At 43.4% G+C, this 19,016-nt stretch overlaps 1 protein-coding gene across 1 annotated transcript; it reads right to left on the bottom strand.

Moving 5' to 3' along the window:
* Positions 1-199: 199 nt before the first annotated feature.
* On the bottom strand, positions 200-19,016 carry LOC115158198 (transmembrane 6 superfamily member 1). Its single transcript, XM_029706852.1, has 11 exons — positions 18,625-19,016; positions 18,294-18,431; positions 16,098-16,201; positions 5,631-5,728; positions 5,061-5,164; positions 4,647-4,729; positions 4,019-4,143; positions 3,694-3,795; positions 2,900-2,992; positions 1,277-1,396; positions 200-490 (listed from the first exon to the last, which is right to left on the bottom strand). Exons 2-11 carry the CDS (start codon positions 18,371-18,373, stop codon positions 248-250), a joined length of 1,152 nt encoding a protein of 383 aa, XP_029562712.1. The 5' UTR covers positions 18,374-18,431; positions 18,625-19,016; the 3' UTR covers positions 200-247.

Below are 19,016 nucleotides of genomic sequence, written 5' to 3'. Positions count from 1 at the left end.
CTGAACTAAAGGCTGTGGGGAAAGTGGAGTCTGTGTCTCACTCTGACTCTTCAGTATAGTTCAATGGAGGGTCCCGGTCTAAGAGAACATGATGTCTTGTATGATACACTTATCTACTTCCTTGCTCCTCTGCATCCCCTATGGGACTTGTTACATAAACTAATATACAAACAAACTAATAGATTAGAAGTCAATTCTGTAAACTTACTTGCATATCTTTATTGGTAACTTTATTGGCATGTAAACTTTAATTGTGTTTCTTCTCGACTAGGGTGTCAGCATCAGGAACCCAGGGCATCCCCTCCATCCCAGGAAGTTTAGTGACGGTCAAGAAGAAGTTGGTGTTACTGGTGCAGCGCATGGCGATGAGTGAGGGGATCACAGCGTACAGCAGGTTGGCTGCCAGGACAGCCAGGAAAGCCTCGTCTGGGATCCGGAATGGGGTCACTGTACGTGGGTGGAGGGATGCCCCAATGTGGGCCCACTGACACTGTGGAGGAGAGAGGAAGGAGTAGGTCAAGTTTAGGGTTATTCCAAACAGGAACTTGTACAGTATATTCACAGCTGACCGGTAATTTGATTTTCACGTTTTTAGGGTTACCGGTAGTTGTTTTTCCCCCACAAAGGCCTTGACTAAATAGTTTTAAACCTAATATGTTGCTTCACTTTGAGCCTCTGCAACAGTCATTAGTATCAGCGATGTGCAGTATAACAGCTGACCTCAGAGAGGAGACTCTGGTGCACTGCTCTGAGCAGAAGATGCAGCTAGCCCAGCTCTGTTTCACATGATTATTTTTTATTAGAATAGCTGAATCTCTGAGGCAGGCTTTCCCCTGTGTTGGGAGGGATATTAGGGTCTGCAGACAAGTCTATACAGGACTGGCCTTTGATCACTGTCTCTTGTTTGATGTTTGCCTCCATTAGTCCAGTATGGAAAGGAACTTGAATACAGGAAGCAGGCCTCTGCAGGATGGGGCTGATTGGTTATTATTGCGAACATGGACTCTATGAAGAGGTCTTATTAAGGTTGGCTATAATCAAATATTTCATTGAGAAGTAGCACTGGGAGCTATACTGTCACTCATGTTTACAGTTTGAACTTTCAGGGCCCCAGTCACTGCAAAGTGATTCAACCTCTTCATCTGTTCAAGTCATCACTAGTATGACTAGTAATAGCAGTATGTAGAAGCTCTGTACGTAGAGCACATTACATTCTGGGAGCTGTAGTCTATGTTATTAACAAATAATAACAGAAATATGTCCCCCCATATCTTACCTGGGCGACGCCTCCAGCAACAAATACAGTCCAGTCAGGCATCCAGGTGCAGCCAGGCACTACGAGTCCATAGATGAAGGCACCCAGCATAGGCAGCATGTAGAACAGGAAGTGCAACATCTAAAAAATGTAAATGTACAACAGGTATAACATCAAAGGATTACATCACAGTGGTGACTTCAGCCGACCTGCCCTAACACACAACTCTGACACTCCAATGGTCAATTAATACAGTACATCTTCATCCTCTCTAGGGCGCTAACACATTACAGCAGTCCAAGTACTCACACAGAATACAGAGAACGCTGCTGCGTGCTGGCTGCATAGACAACACACTCTCACGCATGCACGTACACAAACACACACATTTGAAGTGCTTTCACACCGCACACTCAGGTCCAAATTGTATTATCCAGATACAGAGGTCATTACATCGACACTCAGAAGCACTTGCAGAATATTTGGAGCATGAAAGTCAGGTAGCTGTTAAAGTAAAGGCATCAAATTATGCCTTTGAACAGTGGCTTTTGTTCTAGAGCTGTGGTCCTGATGAATCCTAATGAACTGAGCCCAGAGGCTGAGAACCAATCACACGTTGTCCTTCAGTCCTTGGAGAAGTGTCTTTGTTTTCCGCGCCCCGGTCATCTGTATGCCGTGGTTTATCACCATCAATGATTAAAAAGGTCGGTCAGTGTAAGATCAGCGCAACACCCCAACTCCACACACACTCACGCTCAACACACACACCCGTATTGACACACACACATGCTTTGACACACACAGGGATTTACACACACATGCTAGCTTGAGCACGCCAACATGCAAGCACACGCACACACACACCCACACACCCACACACACACACACACACACACACACACACACACACACACACACACACACACACACACCCCAACTCCACACACACGCACGCTCAACACACACACCCGTATTGACACACACATGCTTTGACACACACAGGAATTTACACACACATGCTAGCTTGAGCACGCCAACATGCAAGCACACGCACACACCCACCCACACACACACACACACACACACACACACACACACACACACACACACACACACACACACACACACACACACCCCTCCCACCCGGTGTGTTGCTGATGGGGGGGCTCAGGGGAAGGAGGATTACCTTATCAAGTTCTCAGCATGCAGTTCCCTGCCTGATCGATGCTTCGCCATTGTGCCTGGACTGGAGCCACAACAAGGTCTTTGGATAACCTATTGACTCGGCTAAGAACCCTAACAAAACCAAATAAACATCCCCCAGCAGACGGAGAAAGCCCAGGCATTGAGACCGGACCAGACACAACCACATTCTCTTGTCTAACAAATGAGAGAATGAACCAGCCTGGCCTCTCACCCCTCTCATTGTGGCATAATGATGAAAAATGGCTCTGTGATCTCTTCTGTAAGATACACAGCTAGAGAGGAGAGAGATAGGGCAGGCTTCAAGGCAGCTCCAAGTGATTTCTGAATGGAGTTGTTATTTCTGAATGGAGTTGTTATTTAAAACAAAGTGGATTAGAGACTATTAAGGAATGCCACTGGCACTGCAGAGAGGCATGCTCTGTCTCTTAAAGTACCCACCATAACCTTGGGGTAGCCCACTGGGTCCTTCAGATAGGGCTCGTACTGGCGGAGGTAGATGGTACAGGCCTCTAGAGGGGAGTCAAGAGCTACCTGAATGCACACATAGGAGGAAGGTTACAACATGATCATCTTCTTGACAAGAGCACTGTATAAACTACTTATCTGTAGGATCAGTTATTGTAATTTATAAACTGGATGGTTCGAGCCCTGAATACTGATTGGCTGACAGCCGAGGTATATCAGACCGTATACCCCGGGTAATACAAAACATGTATTTTTACTATGATTTTCATCCAGTACCTACTTCTTCACTTTCACGTTCCCCATGGACCAGACATGCTATATTTAAGCAATAAGGCACAAGGAGGTGTGGTATATGGCCAATATACCACGGCTAAGGGCAGTTCTTAGGCATGACGCATCGCGGAGTTACTGGATGAAAATCACAGTAAAGAACTATGCAAGTTAAATAAGTATGTGCATATTTCCACAAATCAGACCATCTTGAATGTTCTATTTGCCAGGGAAGTGTCAGATGAGACCACCCATACCACATGATTGAATCAGCGCAGCAGGTGTTGCACATAATCTATGCATCATAAACAAATCCTTGACTGCTGTACAAAGACAGCTAGCACGAGGGAATCAACTCTATATGCATTGACTCTTTTGGCCGTGCTAAAATTGGTGGGCTGGACCAATCCTAATATAATAAGACTTTATGTTTGATTTTATTTCCAATATTTTTGAGTGTTCATTTCTAAGTGTGTATTCAGGCCCTGCTGGCTCACCAAGCCCCTGAAGAGAGTGAAGGTCATGGCCCCCAGTAGCAGCAGCACCAGGAGAAGGTCTGTTGGGCGCCAGATGAGACTAAAACTCTGATCATAGTGGGCCTAGGAGACACCAACACCAGGGGAGGAGAAGCTTCTTTAGACAGTTCAGATGCACTATAACATAGTAATAAATACACACTTCAGCAAGGATATTGTAGTAAAATATCATAACTAAGGCCCTATTTTTGAGTCCTAGTTTGTCTGGTCAGGTCACACGGTCAGGGAAAACTCCTGGCCCTACGCATTCCACCAGGCCAAGCAGCTGTGCCCTGCTCCATCATACCCTGTATCCACCGAGGGTTGGCCCATTCTTGGGCTGGTTGAACAGCTTGATCGCACCCCATATTGGAAGCATTAGGAAGGGCATGTTGAGCCAGAAGGCGGGACGGATATCTGATCCAAATTTACCTGCCAGAGAGGGAAACATAGAGAGCATTTCATCCCCTAGAACTATGAGGAGGAACTGGGTACATCTGAAGTAGAGTAGAACAGTCTAATTTTAAACGTGTTAAAGTTTACACATTTCCATGAGGTTTACATGATAAATAGGTGAGACCACATTACCATAACTTTGAGCCGATTTTCTTATTATACACACCTTGTAATTAACGCCAATGATATTCTAAATACATCCTCATTAGGGCATCATTGAACAAATAGACAACTAAAATACAAAATGATGTTAACACAGCCACAGTTTAGTTTGATCCTCTAAGACTTCCCTATGCTGTTTGAAACTCAGAGAACAGATGCTTTGAGCCTAGTTTAGCTTTGTTCTGTAAATTCTAAAGGCAAGCACATGTGTTACGTTGGCAGCCTACACTATGACACTGATTCTACAAGGCTGTACAGATGTACCGTTGATTAACTCTGCCATTGTGGGTTACAGGAGGGGGGAAGGAGAGACTCACCTACAACAATTCCTGTCACAAAGACACTCATGTTGGCAAACAACGATCCAGCCCAGAAGAGACCCAGGGTGCGGTAAGACTTGCTGAGAGACGGAAAGAAAATGGTCAAAAGATGTTGCTCCCATTACTGAAAACGAGTGACACCATGTCTTACAAAGCTTCAAATCAATGACCCAGCGGTGAGACGATGAGATGACGTGTGGACGTAAATGTGGTCACACTAGGACCTTGCTTGGGGCCGATTCTGAGGTACGAAGTCTCGGATCTCCTGGTGAAGGTACAATACAATACAATTCTTGATTCATTGGTCCAGTTATTGGTCCAGGTAGGAATGGAGTGTTTCAGAATCCTAGTATATGTGTGGTGTGTAGATCATCATTACAAGACCAAGGTGACACAGCGAACAGCACACACCTGTTCCATAAGCGCTGTATCATCATGAGGTACATGATGAAATGCACTATTCCATCCCAGTAGCACATCATGATGGCATAGGCTGTACCCAGATAGGGCTCTCCCTGCAACACACAAATACAACCTTTAACCTAAAACGGTTGAAACAACAGACCGATTCTAAAGTAAAAAAATATATATTATTAGCAAATCAAATGTTATTTGTCACATACACATGGTTAGCAGATGCTATTGTGAGTGTAGCGAAATGCTTATGCTTCTAGATCCGACAGTGCAGCAGTATCTAACAGGTAATATCTAACAATTCCACAAAAACTAATACACACAATCTAGTAAAGGAATGGGATAAGAATATATAAATATCAAATATATGGATGAGCAGTGACAGAGCGGCTAAGATGCAATAAATAGTATAGAATAGATAGTGTAGTATACAGTATACAGTACATACATAGGAGATAAGTAATGTGAGATATGTAAACATTCTTATAGTGGCATTATTAAAGTGACTAGTGTTCCATTTGACCGAGCATGATGTTAAGTCATGAGATGGAGAATCTAGAGACTAACCGTTTTCTGGTAGAATTCCATAAACCCGGAAATAAAACCATCATGTTCCATAGCACTCACAAGGTCAATGACACAAGTGAAGGAAAACTCAGCAAACACTGTAAAGACAATGCAAACATTCAGTACTGTGGCAGACTGATATTGTGAAAGTGGACAATAATAAGCAGGAGGCAGTACAGTACTATAGAATACACGTCACAGGGGTTATTTCACGTAAGTGCCTCAATTACACAACACAAAATGACTTGGATTAATGTGTGGCTGTTGTTCTGTTCAACTTCCTTTGGTGCGATTAGCATACACCGATTGTATTTTTGAGCACATTTCAGCTCTGTAAGAAAGGCCCTCATTCAATTTGTTGCAGAATTCAGCTCAGTAGAAATCTGTAGCAGCTAGATTTTAAGCAGCTCTGGTGTAGGAACAATTATCATTATTCTCATTATGATAAAGAGAAATCTCTTTCCTCCAATCTTTATTACCCAATCTGCTTTGTCTGCCTCTTTGAAACTCTTAACAAAACTGTCAGAACCCTATTCCTGCCTATAAAGATGCATTGAACAAGACTTGATTTTTCTCTGTGTTTAAAATATTTATCTCCAACCAACCAGTTATTGATTTCCTGGGCTATGGAGGGTGATACTGCTATAGCTGTAGGCTGGGTGAAGGGAGATTTATATTGGGAGCTGTGGGTTGAGTTTTCCTCAGGTTAAGAGCAGAGCGGCGCTGAGAGGGCACTTCTCATCTCTCCAAGTCAGAGCCTGGCTGGAACCCCATATGGGTCTGGGAAACACATAATGAGTGGCAGGGGATCAAGAGGACTGGAGATAGGCAAGGACAGAAGCCCAGTTCAAGTGGCTGGTAATGTGAAGCCAATAGACATATTGGTTCTCCACCTCAATATCCACACTCTTTAGGAACTGCCCACAGTCAGCCAGTAGCCATTACTACCATTTTTTTGTTGATTTCACATTGAATTCACGTTATATGACAACCAAACGTAAACCAAAATTAGACGTTGAAATGACGAAGCATGGTGGTGGCTGCATCATGGTATGAGTATGGTGGTGGTGGCAGCTGCATCATGGTATGAGTATGGTGGTGGTGGCTGCATCATGGTATGAGTATGGTGGTGGTGGCAGCTGCATCATGGTATGAGTATGGTGGTGGTGGCTGCATCATGGTATGAGTATGGTGGTGGTGGCAGCTGCATCATGGTATGAGTATGGTGGTGGTGGCTGCATCATGGTATGAGTATGGTGGTGGTGGCTGCATCATGGTATGAGTATGGTGGTGGTGGCAGCTGCATCATGGTATGAGTATGGTGGTGGTAGCTGCATCATGATATTAGTATTTTATTTCACCTTTATTTCATCTTTTCCAAATAAGCCCTGATTTACAGAAATGACAGAAAATACACACATCAAAATAAAAATAAGAAAAACACGGTCATAAAAAACAAACACATTCATCAGTAATAATGTCCTCAAGGTATGCTTGACATCGGGAAATACTGGGGTGCTTTTCCAGAATAAAAAGAAACCGGATAGACCTAAGCACAGGCAAAATCCTAAAGGAAAACCTGCTTCAGTGTCACGTCCTGACCAGTATATTTGTTATTGTAGTTTGGTCAGGACGTGGCAGAGGGTAGTTAGTTTATGTATTCCGGGGTTTTGGGTTTCTTTTCTATGTTTGTGTTTCTATGGGTTTTCTATCTGTTCTGTTTCTGTTCAGTGTGTTTCCTGACAGGACTGTTTCTGGTCGTTTTTGTTTCGTTTTTGTAAAGTGATCTCTTTTTTGAATTAAAATTCTAATGATGAACACATCCTCTGCTGCACCTTGGTCCCCTCTTCCAGACGATCGTTACATTCATTCTGCTTTACACCAGACACTGGGAGAGGAATTCACCTTTCAGCAGGACAATAACCTTCAACATAAGGCCAAATCTACACTAAAGTTGCTTACCAAGAAGACAGTGAGTGTTCCTGAGTGGCCAAGTTACAGTTTTGACTTAAATATGATTGAAAATCTATGGCAAGACTTGATAATTGCTGTTTAGCTACGGTTAACAACACCTCAACAGAGCTCGAACGATTTTGAAAAGAATAATGGACGAATACTGCACTTAGAGACTTACCCAGAAAGACTCACAGCTGTAATCGCTGCCAAAGGTGATTCTAACATGTATTGACTCAGGGAGATTAATACTTATCTAATCAAGGTATATTAGGGTTTTATTTTTCATTAATTTTGACATTAAAAAATTGATTTGTTTCTTCCACGTGGACAAAAAAATGACAATTAAATCAATTCTAATCCCACTTTGTAACACAATAAAATTAGAAGAAATCCAAGGTGGCGAATATTTGATATCCACTGTGTATAGAGTTCTGTGAACTCATGTTTCCTTGAAATGGAATAGGGTGCCCAATCCATGTATTAGCTTTAATACAAGGCTTGGCTGTCCCGTACATCATCAAATGTCCTTGTAACGGCACCTGTGTGTAACGGCTCAGACAGCCATCCTGCATCCCTCACTATCTCCCTGACGTTGCTGCTGCTGTCTCCTGATAAACACGCCGATAGAGACACACACACTCTGTCTCTCTCCAGGTACCTGTGGCCTTCTAATCCTCTGGAGGGTCTGGTTTATCTGAGCCGTCTAACAGGTAAGATAGGAGGATTATCCTTCTCTATCACAGCAGGAAGCCATTCTCAGCTCTGGGCTGTTTCTCCTTCCTCAGAATCACCTGATGAGGCGCAAAGTCATGGCATAGCCACAGGGCATCTGGGAGATAGGCTCATTCCTAACCACCTGTGTGTAAGCCTATATGGCAGGATATAGGTGACGATTAACTATCAAAAATAAAGAGAGTCGCACACTCCATATATACTGCTCAAAAAAATAAAGGGATCACTTAAACAACACAATGTAACTCCAAGTCAATCACACTTCTGTGAAATCAAACTGTCCACTTAGGAAGCAACACTGATTGACAATAAATTTCACATGCTGTTGTGCAAATGGAATAGACAACAGGTGGAATTTATAGGCAATAAGCAAGACACCCCCAATAAAGGAGTGGTTCTGCAGATGGAGACCACAGACCACTTCTCAGTTCCTATGCTTCCTGGCTGATGTTTTGGTCACTTTTGAATGCTGGCGGTGCTTTCACTCTAGTGGTAGCATGAGACGGAGTCTACAACCCACACAAGTGGCTCAGGTAGTGCAGCTCATCCAGGATGGCACATCAATGCGAGCTGTGGCAAGAAGGTTTGCTGTGTCTGTCAGCGTAGTGTCCAGAGCATGGAGGCGCTACCAGGAGACAGGCCAGTACATCAAGAGACGTGGAGGAGGCCGTAGGAGGGCAACAACCCAGCAGCAGGACCGCTACCTCCGCCTTTGTGCAAGGAGGAGCAGGAGGAGCACTGCCAGAGCCCTGCAAAATGACCTCCAGCAGGCCACAAATGTGCATGTGTCTGCTCAAACGGTCAGAAACAGACTCCATGAGGGTGGTATGAGGGCCTGACGTCCACAGGTGGGGGTTGTGCTTACAGCCCAACCCCGTGCAGGACGTTTGGCATTTGCCAGAGAACACCAAGATTGGCAAATTCACCACTGGCGCCCTGTGCTCTTCACAGATGAAAGCAGGTTCACACTGAGCACGTGACAGACGTGACAGAGTCTGGAGACGCCGTGGAGAACGTTCTGCTGCCTGCAACATCCTCCAGCATGACCGGTTTGGCGGTGGGTCAGTCATGGTGTGGGGTGGCATTTCTTTGGGGGGCCGCACAGCCCTCCATGTGCTCGCCAGAGGTAGCCTGACTGCCATTAGGTACCGAGATGAGATCCTCAGACCCCTTGTGAGACCATATGCTGGTGCGGTTGGCCCTGGATTCCTCCTAATGCAAGACAATGCTAGACTTCATGTGGCTGGAGTGTGTCAGCAGTTCCTGCAAGAGGAAGGCATTGATGCTATGGACTGGCCCGCCCGTTCCCCAGACCGGAATCCAATTGAGCACATCTGGGACATCATGTCTCGCTCCATCCACCAACACCACGTTGCACCACAGACTGTCCAGGAGTTGGCGGATGCTTTAGTCCAGGTCTGGGAGGAGATCCCTCAGGAGACCATCCGCCACCTCATCAGGAGCATGCCCAGGCATTGTAGGGAGGTCATACAGGCACGTGGAGGCCACACACACTACTGAGCCTCATTTTGACTTGTTTTAAGGACATTACATCAAAGTTGGATCAGCCTGTAGTGTGGTTTTCCTCTTTAATTTTTCAAATCCAGACCTCCATGGGTTGATAAATTGGATTTCCATTGATTCTTTTTGTGTGATTTTGTTGTCAGCACATTCAACTATGTATAGAAAAAAGTATTTAATAAGATTATTTCTTTCATTCAGATCTAGGATGTGTTGTTTAAGTGTTCCCTTTATTTTTTTGAGCAGTGTATATTAACTCCCAGTAATTTATTGGGTATTTACCAACGTTTCGGTATCACTGTGCCTTCTTCAGGGTAATGTCATGAATACTTGAACCAGGTTACGTAGACAAACAGTGCAATTAGTGCAGCCAATGACAATAGAGAGGTGTGTCATAATGATTAAGTTAATTACAATGAATTTGGGAAAATTAAAAAAATATATATATTTTTCTAAAACAATAGTGTATGACATATTAAATATATTAGGATATTGTTATCATATAGAAACATAATTGAATATTGTGCATAATATTAGCATCAACATACATTATCGTTTCATTCAATTTCACATCTTTAATTGTTTCGTATTTCATTTCATATTTGTTACATGTAATCCTTTGGTTCAATCTTAATGCATAATAAGCATCATCAGCAGGGGGAACATATTAGGTTTACGCTAATAACCTGTAGAAAGAATATATCAATTTATAAGACTTGTTCATAAAACAAAGAATTGTTCATAAGGGTCTGAGATCAAAGTCAATATTCAGACCACTAGGGGTCAATGTTCTTAGATAGGATATCCAGTAAGCCTCCCTTTGTAGTAGTAGGATCTCAATGTTATCTCCTCTCCTTGGTGGAGCAACATGCTCAATGACTGTGTATTTGAGGGAGGAGATTGAATGGTTAGCTTCAACAAAGTGGGCTGCTACTGGATAGTCAATGTTCTTACACCTGATTGAGCTGCGGTGTTCAGCTATGCGTTGTTTTAATTGTCTTTTCGTTTGTCCTACGTAGGCTTTTCCACATGAACAGGTGATGAGATAGATTACTCCCTTGGTCTTGCATGAGATGATGCCCCTAACAGGGATTTTTCGATCTGTATGTGGGTGTCTGAAGAAGGATGTTTTTATAGTGCTGTTGCACTGTGCACATGAACCACATTTGTAGTTCCCATTTGGAATGGGTGTCTAGAGTGTCTGAGTGGGCTCAGGGGGCAGGTCAGATCTAACCAAACTATCTCCAATATTGCGACCACGCTTATAGACCACCATTGGGGGTTCCTTAAAGAGGTGTGCAATTCTTTTGTCTGACTGCATAATATGCTAGTGCTTTTTCAGGATTGCTTTCATTTTCTCTTCGAACCCTTGGTGTACTTAGTGTAAAAGATGGTTGCGTTGTTTTTCTTCTTTAGTTGAGTTTTTAGTAATTCCTTTCTTGGTTTTTGAGATATTTTCATCATTGCAGGATCAAGAGATTTGTCCTTGTAGCCTGTCATTTTGAATCTATGTGTCATTCTTTTAGCATTGCTATCAAAATCTGTCTGGTGGCCACAGATTCGTTGAACCCTGCATAACTGGCTATATGTAGACCATTCTTGTGGGGAAGGGGATGCATACTATCCGCACATAGCAAGGTATTGCGATCTGTGGGCGGCTTTCTGTATAAGTCTGTGTGTAGTGCATCATTCTCTTTGATGATCCATAAGTTCAGGTAGTTTATTTGTCTCTCATCAGTCTGCATGGTGAATTTAAGGTCTTCAGAGCTCTCGTTTAGTAGAGTTTGGAATTAATTTAGTTCCTACTGACTTCCTTCCCAGAGCACAAATACCTCATCTATGTATCTCTTCCATAGGAGGATTTTAGAAAGTAGGGGTTGTGTCTCTGTTTTGTAAAGGAGTGCTTCCTCAAATTGTCCCACATACAGGTTTGCATAGTTGGGTGTTAAGGGGGAGTCCGTGGCTACACCCCCCGAATTTGAAGGAAAAAGTCTGACTCGAAGACGAAGTAGTTATTGGATAATACAAGTTCAGTAAGTTGTAAGATGCAATCATTTGATGGAGCAAGGGTAGAGTCTCTCCGCTGAAGGAAGTGTTGCAACGCGTACAAGCCTCCAGTGTGTGGGATGTTAGTGTACAAGCTCTCCACATCAAACGTGGCCAACAGGGTGCCCTCTGGTAACAGGTGGTTAGGAATGAATCTATTGCAGGTTAATAGGTGACTGACATGACATCCCTTATAATGCCAGCCTGGAAGCCAATGTATCAATCTCAAGTCAAATCAAATTTTATTTGTCACATGCGCCGAATACAACAGTGAATACTTACAAGCCCTTAACCAATGATGCAGTTTTAAGAAAATACCCCAAAAATTAAAAAGTAAAAAAAGTAAGAGATAAGAAAAACAAATAATTAAAGAGCAGCAGTAAATAACAATAGCGGGGCTATTTACAGGGGGAACCGGTACAGAGTCAATGTGTCAATGTGCGGGGGACACTGGTGTCGAGGTAATTGAGATAATTGTGTACATGCAGGTAGGGTTGTCAAAGTGGCTATGCATAGATAATAACAGAGAGTTGCAGCAGTGCAAATAGTCTGGGTAGCCATTTGATTAGCTGTTCAGGAGTCTTATGGCTTGGGGGTAGAAGCTGTTTAGAAGCCTCTTGGACCTAGACTTGGCGCTCTGGTATCGCTTGCCGTGTGGTAGCAGAGAGAACAATCTATGACTAGGGTGGCTGGAGTCTTTGACGATTTTTAGGGCCTTCCTCTGACACCTCCTGGTATAGAGGTCCTGGATGGCAGGAAGCTTGTCCCCGGTAATGTAGTGGGCCGTATGCACTACGCTCTGTAGTGTCTTGCAGTCGGAGGCCGAGCAGTTGCCATACCAGGCAGTGATGCAACCCATCAGGATGCTCTCAATGGTGCAGCTGTAAAATCTTTTGAGGATCTGAGGACACATGCCAAATCTTTTCAGTCTCCTGAGGGGGAATAGGTTTTGTCGTGCCCTCTTCACGACCCTCTTTGTGTGCTTGGACCATGTTAGGTTGTTGTTGATGTGGACGCCAAGGAACTTGAAGCTCTCAACATGCTCCACTACAGCCCCGTGAATGAGAATGGGGGCGTGCTCGGTCTTCTTTTCCTGTAGTCCACAATCATCTCCATTGTCTTGATCACGTTGAGGGAAAGGTTGTTGTCCTTGCACCACATGGTCAGGTCTCTGACCTCCTCCCTATAGGCTGTCTCATCATTGTCGTGATCAGGCCTACCACTGTTGTGTCATCAGCAAACTTAATGATGGTGTTGGAGTTGTGCCTGGCCGTGCAGTCATGAGTGAACAAGGAGTACAGGAGGGGACTGAGCATGCACCCCTGAGGGGCCCCCGTGTTGAGGATCAGCGTGGCGGATGTGTTATCTACCCTTTCCACCTGTGGGCAGCCCGGCAGGAAGTCTAGGATCCAGTTGCAGAGGGAACTGTTTAGTCCCAGGGTCCTTAGCTAAGTGATGAGTTTTGAGGGAACTATGGTGTTGAACGCTGAGCTGTAGTCAATGAATAGCATTCTCACATAGGTTTTCTTTTTGTCCAGGTGGGAAAGGGCAGTGTGGAGTGCAATAGAGATTGCGTCATCTGTGGATCTGTTGGTGCAGTATGCAAATTGGAGTGGGTCTAGGGCAGTGGTCACCAACCGGTCGATCGCGATCGACTTGTCGATCTCCAAGGCATTTCTAGTCGATCACCAAAAATTTCTGTAAAAAACACAACGATAACGCCTTGTGTTTCTATTTTTTTTAATTAGTCTCGGGCTGTTGGTGGTAGGTGCAGCCAATTCAGCTGCCCAGGCAAACTGTTGCCATTTCATGTGTCTGAAGGTACAAACTCTGCCTTCCCAGTGGGGCTGGAGAGGAAATCAAGTGCACTATGCTACCACTGGCCAATCAGATTGCTCAGATGACCGAGTCTGCAGTAATAAAAGAAAGCTGCGGCAAAATTGATATTGAGATTTCAAAACGTCTAAAACCATGACTAGAGAGAGACGGTAATGAATGAGTAGGAAAGTGGGTCTATAGGCTTGCGTTGTTGTTATTATTAGCGGCTTGGGTCATTTTTAATATCAAGGAATATTTCACTTTCTCTGTTCATAGGAGTAACATGAATTTGTGCATGAGGCAGAAATAATGCGGTGCGACTCGAGTTTCGCCATCAGCTGGAAGATGGTGTCCCTTTTTGATCAGTGTCAGTGGAGGAAAGGGAGAACGGAGGGGATGTTGAGAGATGGACCCTCAGTCTGCTTCTCTCTCCCTCCGCTGAGACTGACCATCAGATGCAGGCACCATCAGCCAAGTAAAATAAATAGAAAATTATTTAAATGTATGCTCACTCAGCTGCGCCTCACAATGGATCGATTTCTAGTGTGATCATACAGTGTGTTGTGAAATCTGTGAATGTATTGTAATGTTTTAAAATTGTATAAACTGCCTTAATTTTGCCTGACCCCAGAAAGTGTAGTTGCTGCTTTGGCAGCAGTTAATGGGGAACCATAATAAATACAAATATAACCTAACTCAAATTTTGAAATATAATGAAATTTTTTTTCCAAACAACAATGCATTGGCAGGTAAATTCACACAAAGCCAGTATGCGGTGATAATGTATTGGGCCTCTAGCTTACTACACAAACCTCATTGCTACAGTACTGTTTTTAATTGGTTAATGTTGCAAAGATTATATTTTTTAAGTCATGTTAATAAAAAATCAGAGTGGCATGCATTTTGACTTAGAAAGTGATCTTGACTCAGAAAAGTTTGGTGACCACTGGTCTAGGGTTTCTGGGATAATGGTGTTGATGTGAGCCATGACCAGCCTTTCAAAGCACTTCATGGCTACAGACGTGAGTGCTACAGGTCGGTAGTCATTTAGGCAGGTTACCTTAGTGTTCTTGGGTACAGAGACTATGGTGGTCTGCTTGAAACATGTTGGTATTACAGACTCCGACAGGGAGAGGTTGAAAATGTCAGTGAAGACACTTGCCAGTTGGTCAGAGCATGCTCGGAGTACATGTCCTGGTAATCCGTCTGGCCCTGCGGCCTTGTGAAAGTTGACCTGTTTAAAGGTCTTACTCACATCGGCTGCGGATAGCGTGATCACACAGTCATCCGGAACAGTTGGTGCTCTCATGCATGTTTCAGTGTTACTTGCCTCGAAGTGAGCATAGAAGTTATTTAGCTCGCCTGGTAGGCTTGTGTCACTGGGGAGCTCTCGGCTGTGCTTCCCTTTGTAGTCTGTAGTAGCTTGCAAGCCCTGCCACATCCGACGAGCGTCGGAGCAGGTGTAGTACGATTGGATCTTAGTCCTGTATTGACGATTTGCCTGTTTGATGGTTCGTCGGAGGGCATAGCGGGATTTCTTATAAGCCTCCAGGTTAGAGTACCGCTCCTTGAAAACGGCAGCTCTATTCTTTAGCTCAGTGCGAATGTTGCCTGTAATCCATGGCTTCTGGTTGGGGTATGTACGTACAGTCACTATGGGGACGACGTCCTCGATGCACTTATTGATAAAGCCAGTGACTGATGTGATGTACTCCTCAATGCCATCGGAAGAATCCCGGAACATATTCCAGTCTGTGATAGCGAAACAGTCCTGTAGTTTAGCATCTGCTTCATCTGACCACTTTTTAATAGAGACCGAGTCACTGGTGCTTTCTGCTATATATATCTATATATATCTATATATATATATATATATTTGGTAATGATGCGTCAACATTACTGCCCTGCATCCCATATGGGACAGTCATCCACGAGCAGTAAGTTCAGTAAGTAGTAAGGTATCTACTGTGTGTATGCACATCATGTGAGTTCACATGCCCTTAGGCTCATGTTCCAGGACTTTCCAGCTCTCCTACAACTGTGGTGTTGTAAGAACAAGCCTAACATGCCGTCTGTCAGTCTGGGTTTCAGCTTTATGCTGATCCTCATCAGTATAAGCAGCTTTGTGTATAAATGAATGAAACAATGAAAACAATTCACAAGACAGATAAGAACATTCTGGAAATATGCTCCCTGGGGTTGGCCTTATGTATGTAGTGGTCATTCATGCTCCTTCTTAACTATGTAACACAGAGGGGATCTGTTTAAAGGTATTGGTGCTTTGTTAAGGAAATAAAATCATCAATGTTAAAACTAGTTTTCATCCAAATAAAACAGCTAATTTCCCTTTGATCTGCCATCATCATCATCTTGAAAGAATGATTAATACCATACCATAGAAAAGGGTGTCTTTGGGCGGGTTGCGTCGGGTGATAAGGAAGTAGAAGAACCACACCACCACCAACACTGCAATACCAATCTGCAGTATCACAACAGGCCTGCAGGTAAGAAATGACAACACACTGTTAGCTAGCAGACAAATTCATAGTGCAAAGTCTTAACTTACCAGCACTATACTTTTTAAAGAGCAATCTCCCTCTGCTGTAATGCCTCATTCTCTTTTCTAATTAGTTTCCATCTAAGTTGGTGAGTCTGCTCTGCAGTGCTAAATTAGTGAGCAGTGATGAATGGGCAGACAGAGGGAACGATAATTATGCCAACACCCAGAGCACCAGGAGAAATGATGCAGAGATGGGAGACCACATGATAGATAGAGGGTACACACAGACAGACAGACATATGGGGCTCACGGAGGGAAGGTGGGCTAGGCAAACGGGACTGCTGCTGCTGTAGCGAGGGCCTGGAGACTGGGGGAATTGCTGCACGCTCTGTTTGGGTTCTAATCACGCTAAAGCCTTGGAGATAGGAGAACAGCAGGATGCTAGCTGCCTATGAGAATTAGAGAATAGCTGCTAATGTCAACGGCTACATGGGGCCGCATTGGACTGATAGTGTAAAAGTTTGCAGCATTCAGTGAGGACAAACGGCTGGCTTGCTGGTTTGATCTACAGCCATTAGTAGCCCACATGACCAGGTCTATTTCAACTGTTGTGTTGACCCAAGCTGTGAGGTCAACTGCTTAATCCTGCTTTGATGCTTCAGCCTCTGGTCCTGTTTCAACAGAGCTACTTTGACTTACTGATCCCTAACACTATGGGGATGGCAGATCACTAGTACAAGAAGCATGTTTCATGTAGATCTCCAATGGTTTCCCAGCAACAACAGAGGTCATCACCACAATGACTCAATCAATCATGGTCTTAGCTGTAGGAGGCAAAAGGATGGGGCATGTAAGATCACCACTCATCACCATGATTGGCAGTCAGAGTTAACAGGTACTGTGTTCAGAAAAGATTAATGTGCTATGGGGCATCTCCATGTAAACAAAATGACTTCCATCTCAAATGTACAATGTGTACACAGAAGCCAAACAAATGCTGTGAAGCCAAAGGGAAGCTTCCTGGCTGCATCTCAATGCACCAGCACTGGAAGATTTATGCACACAATACTGTTTGTTTGCAAAGTGGAAGAACACATGTCAGCAGCAATTTATCAAACTCCTCTCGCGGCATGTAGGCCTATTGATTGCCAAAGTCCACATTGAACGAGTTCTAGAGATATCCGCTACGGAGGAGTATGGCAGTCTGCTTGAAATTAGAAATGTCCACTGAGGAATGGAAGAATTGCTCAGGAGGAGTGGTGCAGACAGTCACCACTATTCTTCTGGAACTTTAATGTAATTAGGCCTGCTGTGGCAGCCTGCTTAACTAAACACTGGAGAGAGCATATCTTAACCCAATTGTCTGACAACACAGGTAGACTGGGGATTGACACAATGTATAAAATAGGAAAAATATATGTTTTAATCATCCAGAGGTTAGAGAATGTCATTGTTTCAGATGTCAAAGACATGTCCTTATATGTTCTATCTGGTTTCACAAGCCTTTTTTGACTTCCCCTTTAACTAATTATTTTTCACCCATCACCATATAATCTGAATGTAATCATTACATGGGTTTTACACATGCCAGTGTATTACTTGTTTCCACATGACTAAAGATTTGTCAAGGATTTATGGGTCAGAAATCTATGCGTAAAACGCCACAATGTCAGTGGGTCCTATTCATATGAGCTGTTAGTGCCCTCAAGCGGTAGCAAAGAGTATTGAACATACTTGCACCATTCAACTGGATCTTTGAATATGTAGCCTAAATTCGAATGCATTACTTCTCAATCATCTAAAGATTCTACTGGCCTAGATGGCAAAATATTCTGTCATAGTTCCACATACACTACAACTTGCGAAATATGATTTTACTTAATATAACATTTTTATTTAGGTTCCAAAACACATTTGGCAAGACTGACCTTTGATTCAAATCTCATGAGCTATTATAATTTTGACAATGTTTAAAGCTATTGATTAATTGAAGTCTACTAGCCTAAAAAAAAAAATGGTATAACTGTATGAACACATTTAAATGACCCAATTCTATAGGTAGACAATAGGACATGACAAAATTGACTTACTCTTGGAACTCTGGAGTGGTGTTCATGCAGTGAAGGACTGCAAGGGCCATCAGAGAAAACAAGAAAACTAATCTCTCCATCTCGTCAACTGCAGATGAAACAGCCGAAGGGTCCCTGGAGAATCACTAGCACCAACCACTGTAAAGAAAAACAAAAGTGGAATACAACTGCCATTTGAACCAATTATCTGCTATGATCTAATAACTACACGTGTCTTGAGAAAAATCACATGAATAATTGAACCATTTGCCAAAAACATATCCACGCAATACTTTTAAAAGTTTTCACAAAATAGACAATCTCAATACAAATGTTATCAATCAATTCTTACCGTCTGGCCACTGTTTTGGCCTGTGGATTGTTGAAATTATGGTTGGCCTCGGGCAGACACAGCATATTTACAGGGAAATAATGATCTAGGAGCTTTTGGGGCAAGTTATGCAATTCGGGTTCGTCAGAGATTTATATAAATCGCATTAGATGGGGTTATTCACGTGCCTCTTAACTCACATTCATGTGTGTTAAGCAATGTGTGGTGAAGTCACATTCGTGTGTGTTAAGCAAATGTGTGGGTTTATGGTTTATGCATTGTACTAGGTCTACTACATTAGGCCTACTCTCTATTTACTTTGACCTCATTTGAGATGAACACATTAAAATCCTTTCCTGCAGTCAAATGACCAAATCGCCATCTATTTTTCATAATTAATCCCCCCCCAAAAA

Source organism: Salmo trutta, chromosome 22 (genome assembly GCF_901001165.1).
Source record: "Salmo trutta chromosome 22, fSalTru1.1, whole genome shotgun sequence".
NCBI classification, from domain to species: Eukaryota; Metazoa; Chordata; class Actinopteri; order Salmoniformes; family Salmonidae; genus Salmo; species Salmo trutta.
The sequence above is the reverse complement of the archived record's forward strand: the minus strand, read 5'-3'. Positions and strand labels throughout refer to the sequence as shown.